The following is an 8,825-nucleotide window of genomic DNA, read 5'->3' as shown; positions in this document are numbered from 1 at the left end:
CATGTGGACGAAGATCCGGTCCGCGGTTTTGGGGGGTCCGCGAAACCCGGGTAGGTGGCCGGTTTTGAGAAAACCGCCAAAACTCCACGCGCGGGAAGATTCCCGCCTCCACACCGTGGCCCTAGACGCCGTTCCCGCCTCGGCCTTCTGACGACCCTAGACGCCGCCCGACGCCCGTCACCTCCTCGCCCGCAGCGAGGCCCTAGACGCCGTCGACGCCCGTCGCCTCCGTCAGTCCCGAGACCGACGCCCGTGCCTCCACGACTTGGCGTCTTCAACCGCCATCAGCTTCCTTGGTTTTGTGGCGCAAACCAAGAAACCCGCCTTCCGTCGCCGCTTGCGTCCTCGATCCAGGAGTGGATGCCACAGCTGCCGCCCGGCCCGAGCTCCTCCACGGCAACTCTCCGTCGACACTCGACGCCCGTGTACCTGCAATCCAAAGACCAAGCGCACGATCACACCGCACGGTTGACAATTCACTCATCACAGGCAGGATAGAATACTCAACATTCCTCACATGATTAATTGAACGACAAGAAGTTTCTTCTTGGTCCTTATATCAAGTGAAATAGATCTATCTCGATCATCATCAGTGCTGGTTGCATGACTCGGTACTAAACGATACCAAAGTGTAAAACGTCAAAAAAATATTTCAAATTTGGAAGAAGACTTGCACATGCATTTCTTCACGCAAAATATGTGTGCGGTTCTCAGCACTCAAGCTCATGACCTCTTGCTTCGCGAGTTCTACTCGAGCTCATGACCTATGACCTCTTTCTTCACGAGTTCTAAACTTACCATCTGACCTGCATAACAATTGTGATCGTAACCATTTAGTACCGTTAGATGTTACCACTCATTATTTAAAATTTTTCTTCTATCACTAGTACAAAATCGTCCATTAGTCCCGGTTTCCCAACCGGAACTATCTATCCAGACTAACGTGTCTGACCCTTTTATCCCGGCAGCTATGCAACCGAAACTAATGAAATTTTTCAGAAAAAAAATCGGCTCGCCAGCTCGCGTTCGTAGGCCAGCTTCTCCGAATCCAAATATTTCTTCAAATTGCAATCACAAAATCAATCACAATCATCAAGGAATCATTCACGGATGAATCCCGGACATATATACATATTTGGAAAAAAAAAGTAAAAAACAAGCTCGCCCTTGCGCGCCGCCGCCCACCGGCGCTAGGATCCGCAGCCCCCACCGGGCCTGGCCGCGCCGCTGCACGCTGGGGCCTAGCCATGCCGCCCCGCCGGTGCCTGCCGAGGCCCAGCCGCCACCGCGCAGCGCCGCTCGCCGGGGCTAGGCCGCGCCGCCGCATGCTGGGCCTGGCTGTGCGCGCCCCGCCGGTGCCCGCTGGGGCCCAGCCGCCGTTGTGCGGCGCCGCTCGCCGGGGCTAGGCCGTGCGACCGCGCGCTGGGGCCTGGCCGCGCCACCCCCGCCGGCGCCCGCCAGGGCCCAGCCGCCGCCATTCCGCGACGCTCGCCACGGGCCCGAGCCACTGCCGCGCACCGCCGCTCACCGCGGCCCCAACCGCCGCTGCGGGCTCAAGCCGCCGCTGCGCTGCTCAGCTCGCCGCGGGCCCGCACCGCAGCGTCGCCACTCGCCTAGTTGGCCGTTGGGTGCCCGATCTGGCGTGGAAGAAAAGGGAGAGAGATCGAGAGGGAAGAGGATAAGGCAGCGCAAGAAACAAAGGAAAGATGTGGCCTGGGAGAGAGATCGTGAGACGAGAGAGAGTTAAGTAGATGCACATGCGTGAAAAAAAAATTCCAGTTTTTTTTGTCCCGGTAGTTGGCACCACCCGGAATTAACGCTCCCCTCTTATTCCGGTGGGTGGTTACAACCCAAATTAAAAGAAGTGCATTGTATCCTGGATAGAAATATCAATGGGGATAAAAGTGCCACCTTTAGCCCTAGCTATTGTCCACATTAATCCTGGATCCAAAACTAGCCGAGACAAATGTGTTGGACGATTAGTAGTTCGGTATGAACGACTTAGTACTAATCTTAGGTCCAGTTCCTACAGTTATATTAGCATTAGTAGCGAATCTAATTCCTATCGGTGTATTTTTGGTGTGGATCCATAATTTATTTTATTTTCTAGTAGTGTATATAGCGGGTCACCTGTCAAAGTCGTAGCTCTTAGTTATCACCCGGTTCTTCAGTTGCATAATCATTTCGTCTGATTATTTTCTAGGAGGAAGTTTGTTTGCTAGCTGTTCACACTCAAGTCATGCATGCTTTACTGGTGAAAAACATTCCACTCATGTCATTCTGGCAATCTCGACACGGATGACGGACCGCGGCCATTGGTTATGGCGGCAGTATATTCTTTTACACTAGCTATGCCTTAATGTTACTAATTGAATATTCTTTTTAGCAAAATGCACCGCCGGTTCTCGAATTTGGCTCGGGTATCATCCTGGTCTCCAAACTTTCAAAATGTACATTCAGATCCTCAAACTTGCTAATTGTATCATGTGAAGTCCAAATCAATATTTTTAAGTTATAAAGTGGAAGTGTTCAACTTATGTGGAGTTTACGTGTGGCTACAAATTTTATTTTTAAAATTTTCTGCTCAACTCTTGTATTTTCTATTTTTCCAAAATTTTGTTTTAAAACTTTATGCTAAATATTTTTTTTTCCAATATTTTCTCAAAAATTTTTATTTTCTATTTTTTACAAATTTGATCATAAGAGTTTCATGTTTTACAATTTTTTATATAGATCTTTTGTATTTGAATATGTTTGTACAAGTAAATTGGTATAAATTATTTTTATGTGTATATAATATTTATTTGAAAAAAATTATATAACTTTCAGTTTAGCTTAAACAACTGTGATTTAGACTTCACGTGATATGATTAGCAAGTTTGAAAATTTGAGTGTGCATTTTAAAAGTTCGGGGGACGGGGTGACACCCTGAGCCAAATTCGAGGACGGGAGAAACATTTTACTCTTCTTCTTGAATCTTCACATTAATCCTCGTGAGATCTACTAAAAAAATAATTTCTCACTCTCACAAAAAATAGAATTGACGATGCATCTAGCCTCTGCTCTTTTCATCCCAAATTATTAGTCATTTTAACTTTTATTGGTGTATAATTTTTGCCATGCATCTTAATATATCTTATATCTTGGTGCATAGGAAAATCTATATATCTATCTATCTTGGTGCATAAGAAATTTAGGACGGATTAGGTTATTATTAATATTATTATTATTACTATTATTATTAATTGAATCTATTATATATTTAGAAAAACTATCCATCTCTATTAATATAAAAATAATCTAAAATTTATCTACCTCTGCTATTAAAAAATAGTTTAAAGTAAGAGACGGTAGATATGCTGCACAGCCTAGCTGAGATTCTATTTCTCAACCAAGCCTTTGCTCGCACGTGGAGGAGAGGAAAGGTAGATCCTGGATAGGACAAAAGGTAACGAAAAAGGACGCAACTACACATAGAAGGCTCTCTGTTTAAGGGATGTTTGGATGCATGACTAATTTAAGTTCTATCCTATCAAATATTTAAATATCAATTAAAAATATTAAATATAGATTAGTTACAAAATTAATTGTATAAATGAAGACTAATTCACAAGATGAATCTATTAAGCCTAATGAATCTATCATTAGCATATGTTTATTGTAGTATAATATTATCAAATCATGAACTGATTATGCTTAATGGATTCGTCTCGCGAATTAGTCTCCAGTTATACAATTAGTTTTATAGTTAGCTCATATTTAATCTTCTTAATTAGCATCCAAACGTCCAATGTCACTGGAACTAAAAATTAAGTCTCTAGATCCAGGCTCTAAGCAAACGGGAGAGCCTGTCTAGATTCCATGTACATATTAGGTGAAGCAACAATGCTAATGAATAAAAGTACCAGCTCAGGAATATGCAGGTGAAAGAAGAAAATTAAAAGACAAGATTGATGACGTTGGTACATTCAAATCAATTTTAAATAAAAAATCTATAATTTACAACCGTTGACCCAAAGAAAAATATGGTTATTTCATTATATTATTTATAATAAGGAAGCAAGATCGATCTCATTTGAGTATTTTTGAATCAAAATAGTGAAGGTACCTTTTTAAAATAAAATCTTACTCTCTATCATATAAATTAGTCATAAGATTATTGATAAGTTACTTCTATTACGAATCCAATGTTAATTTTTTCTATTCATAAGTTACATTCATGAGATCAGATTTTACCTTGCTGGCCCAACACCGCGGTCCGTGTCAAGCTAACCGGACTGATGTGAATAGAATGCTTTGCTATAGCATGCACTGACTTGCGTGAGTCTAGACATCTAATAAGAGAACAAAGAAAATAATCGGAGAAATGATTGAGCAATTGAAGAATAGTGTGATAACTGATAAGAACTACTCATTCCATTTCAAATTATTGTATTCCATTTAATTTTTAGATATATAATTTTTGCTATGCACTAAAATATACTCTAGATATTGTATTTAGAAAAGTTACGGTAACCTGCAATTTGAAGGGAGCAGGAGACTTCGACTGGTGACCGCTATTGCCTCGTTGTCGGCCGTTCAAAATTTCGAGGGAAATTCCTAATAGTGTCAATCCATATTAGCATATTATGCCCTGTTAGCTTAGTTCCATGTCGCCGAGCGCTGGCGAGGAAAGAGAGAGAAGGGCAATATTCTCTCTTCACTGATTGCACCATGTTGTCGATGAGTTTGACTAGGACTTGGTAAAATTGGATGGACGACACAGTTAGAAGGTGTCTTTTGCTATAGACCAGTAAAAATTGTGGTTTTGCTGAAAGGCACTACAATTCTATACCAATTTCCTGGCTCATGTTATTTTATTTCCTACTCAAATTGGTTATCACACTCATGGAAGACAATTATACCCTTTTCAACATAGCTTGGAATGGCCGCTAGGAATGGGGCCTAGGAGCGCGCACTGTGGCTGCCTCAGATGAGCCCTGCGCGCGGCCAGTGGAGTCGGAGAGACGGCGACGAGTCGGCTAAGGATGTCTCCACTGCTAGACTGTAAAACGTTCTGTACTCTATATATATATATATAGAGAAAGATTCCGTTCTTTATTGCTCCAGCAGCGTTCTCTAAATGATCCTCTAAAATAGAGAACGCTACAAGTTTCCTATATATAGAGATTCTCTCCTCTTCTCTATTTTTTCTTTACGTTTCAAACACTGAATTAAATAAAAATAAAATATGTCCATAGCGTTTGAGATATAATAAATACGTACGTACAAAAATTTGGAACAAAATACGTTTCTAATATAGGGTTTAATGTATAGAGAACGAGATTTAGAGAACGTTGTTGGAGAGAAATGAGATATAGAGGAGAGAATCTTGTAGAGAATTCTGTAAATGAAGGATGTAGAGGATAGGATTTGGAGAATATCGTTGGAGAGAGCCTAAGGCGTGGACAGTTCACAACTGGCGGCACTCCCTGCAGAGTCCCCGCGCTCCAACCGGTCCCACACAGCAGAGTCCCAGCGCACGAAAAGGAAGGGCGCGGCCACGCGAAGAAGGAAGCGCGGAGAAAAATTAATCTACCGCCCGTGACTTTATCCTCTTCCAGTCTTCCACTCTTCCCCCGAATCCGCCGCACTCGCATCTCGTCTTCCCCACGAGCGAACCAATCCCAGCCCGCCGCCGCCGCCGCCAGCACCTCTGCCATCTCAAAACATGCAGTCCGCCGGCGTCAGCAACCCCGAGTTAATCTCGCACAGCCACCCCAGATGCTTGCGCCGCTGCCACCGGTTATCCCTAAGCACTTGTCCCTTCTGCCGCCGCCCCTACCGGCGCCTTCTCCGGCCTTGCCGCCGCCGAAGCGCTCCCCTATGGATTCGCTGGTTACGGCACGGGGCGGCCAGGACGGGGCAGTCTCCCATGGATTGAGCCGACGACCTGCTGTTTCTTGGGCCTGCGCATGAGCAGCAGGAGGTGCCGGATCTGCTTGGAAGCGGTGCTGCTAGGGCCATGGAGTTTCCCCTTGCACCCTCCAGCTCGGCGGACGGCGGCCTCATGAATGAAGACCATGGCTTCGGGGGCCCTTGCCGGGACGGCGTTCATCAGCAAGCCACACGAGGTGGAGTAGCTCCTTTTTTTTGTCTTTTTACTGTAACATCTGTTATCTGTATCAGACCATTTTATCAGTTAAGAATGAACCTTTTTCTAGCTTTTCAGATTTACAATATCAGTACGGCATAGTGTTGATATCTTGCTCATCGTTCAAAGAAGAAGAAGAAATCAGCAAAAAGGAATGGTGATCTCCCATTCTTATTACTATCTTATATTGAAGTAATTTCCCATTCTTATTGGCATCTTAGTGCTTCAGTAGGACTGCTTTCCTTTCACTGATTATGGTGGAATGAAACACTTAGTTTGTTCCTTTTATCATGAAACCTACAGGAAGGGATTATCGAGAGAATTGTGTTGGTAACTATACAAGACTAGTGCTGGATCTGTGAAATCTTCATATTTGATCAACGGTGTACTTGTACTGGCTTATTTGCCTTGTTCATGCAACTCTCTTCATATGCTCATCATTCTGTGTCCCAAATTAATCTGGGTTCTAAAATTGACTATTATGATTTGAAGGAATAAAATTTGTTCTTATCTATTTGAAGCATGTACACAGGAAGAGGCTTATGTCCTTCCAGCTTTGTCCCAGTGCTGCTGCCTACGTCCTTCCAGTCCACCCTGAAATCGCAGGCATCTTGTACTAGCTGGTAAGCTTGCCTTCCATCACCAATAACTGTGATTTTTTTCTTGAACTGACTGATAAATCTGATTGTTTATTCTTGAACTGACTGAAATAAATGATCAGAATTTTGCTTTAGTTACTGTGTTCCGATCCTTGTTTGATAGACATGGTTGGTTAGTTATCCCTCTTAATTTTCTAGTCATCCTGTGTGCCATCACTCAAAATTGGCTAGGGCATTTGCTTGATGCTGCACTGTATGAGACAATACAGCCTACAAGACTGCAGTGTTACTTATTTACTTTGGTCCAAACATTTATTCTTTAAAACCTAATATGGTTTCTTAAACTGATAGACTAGCTCATGCTTCAGGCAACTTGGGCAACAACTGCGATGGCCATTTAGTGGTGATGGCTGGAAGCATCTTGTGGAGTGGAAACCTTTTGGCCATGGTACTATGCATTAAGGCCACAGCCAGCAAATTCGATGGATCTGTGTTTTGTGGCCTCTCTGTTGGTTTTTCTATCTAGAATGTACCCTCATTGTTGGTTGTTGGCTATTTGTAAAGGATCTAGAATGTAGCTTGAGTGAGGGAACTATCTGATGTATGAACATCTTTATGATGAGTATATTATGAAGACTTTAATGGTGATTAAGCTGATGAGTCCAGACTTTAATTTTGACTTTCTGTTGCATCAAGACTTTATTGCTGATTATTTGTTGCATCAAGATTTCTATTGATGATTATCTGTTGATTAAGACTTCAATGGTTATTATAATTTGAATGATGAAATTAACTTTCCCTGATGGTGCAAAATCGAAAGGGAAGATTTCTGCTGACGGTATGGAAACTGACGGGAAATTCTCCCTGACGGAAAGAGGGAAGCCGACGTGGAAAGGCTTTCCTGACGGTGGGAACTGTCAGGAATTAGTCCGTGACGGTTTTCCCTCAGAAAGGGTGACTTTCCTGACAGTTGGTCCCTGACAGTTGCCGTCACGGAACGTCATCCCTGATGGTAGTCGGTAGTTTCCCTGACGGTTTTGTCCGTCACAGAAAACCCCCGTGCACTGTAAGTATAAAATTTAACCAAAAGTCCTTGATATACTAGTTCTTGTTACATGAAACATATAGCCTACTTGATTTATTCAAGTCTACGGACATGGAAAATGAAGCCTCTTTCAAATGTGTAGAATCAGGACGAGCTCAAAGGAAACCAGATAGTTTTCTCAAATTTTATGCATTGTGTAGAATCAGGATGAGCTCCCGGGGTCCCAAGTGCTAATGACAAGAAGGTGAGAACGGACTGCAGAATGGTGCACAGGCGTTGTTCGGACCTGGATCTGCAATGAAGGTCAAAAATCACGTCGCAGATTTTTTAAAAGGAAAAAATGTCATAGAGAAATCAACATATATTCCTATGATATAGTTAACTTATGAAAATTACTGATGCAAGTGAAGTAATAGAAACATGTTTCATCTTAAATAAATCTTTTATTTTTCCTGCAGCAATTTTGTGAAATCTTAGATTGTGTTACAGCCTTACAGGCGAAGTGGACAGCAGATAGGGAATTTACAGGCTCAATTTTTCCTAAACAAAATGTGAATCAAGATAGCTCAGTTGGTTAGATCTTTTCTTGGGAAACCTACCCACTCGAACTTTGGTGCTCACATTTTTTCTGTTCCATGAATCGTGTTTGGCAAAAAATAAGAAAAAAGAAAAAAATAAACCATTCACTTTTTTCTCTCAAGGTATCAGAGGACGAGGAGAGTATTCGATCAGTATGTTCTTACCATGACTATGGCAAGATGAGCTCCGTGCTGCAGCAGCAGTAACGCTGCTGCTGCTTACAAGGACCAATAAACTGAGGACGACAATCAGGTGGCGAATCAAGCAAAAGAATGTGTTTGATGACATTCTTACGTTGTTCTATACACTGTGCTCCGCGAGTTGAGAGGGCAGAAGTTAGTAACCAAAGCGAGCACTTGGCAAGGCAGGCTAGGCTTGCCCAAATGACAGCGCTCCACAGCATCTAATGACAGGTTCACCTATAGAGGAGAGCTTTCGATCAAAGCGTGGGCTGGGCTATTAATGGGAT

The 8,825-nt window shown here is 42.9% G+C and overlaps 1 protein-coding gene across 14 annotated transcripts; it reads left to right on the top strand.

The window, feature by feature from the left end:
- The first annotated feature begins 5,567 nt into the window (after positions 1–5,567).
- On the top strand, positions 5,568–7,405 carry LOC112888599. Of its 14 annotated transcripts, none has more exons than XR_003227859.1 (5): positions 5,568–6,113; positions 6,212–6,290; positions 6,437–6,516; positions 6,655–6,756; positions 7,101–7,405. XR_003227859.1 is itself a non-coding variant. In XM_025954853.1 (4 exons), the coding sequence occupies exons 1-4, from the start codon at positions 6,005–6,007 to the stop codon at positions 7,192–7,194; spliced, it is 384 nt and encodes a 127-aa protein (XP_025810638.1). In that variant the 5' UTR covers positions 5,568–6,004; the 3' UTR covers positions 7,195–7,405. The 14 variants fall into 14 exon arrangements, 1 of the variants encoding a protein (XP_025810638.1); XR_003227857.1 differs by having other exon boundaries at positions 6,437–6,524; XR_003227861.1 differs by having other exon boundaries at positions 6,212–6,325.
- Positions 7,406–8,825: the final 1,420 nt, after the last annotated feature.

The sequence above is a fragment of the Panicum hallii genome, chromosome 4 (genome assembly GCF_002211085.1).
Source record: "Panicum hallii strain FIL2 chromosome 4, PHallii_v3.1, whole genome shotgun sequence".
Classification (NCBI taxonomy): domain Eukaryota; kingdom Viridiplantae; phylum Streptophyta; class Magnoliopsida; order Poales; family Poaceae; genus Panicum; species Panicum hallii.
This window is presented reverse-complemented; position numbering and strand designations above follow the sequence as displayed.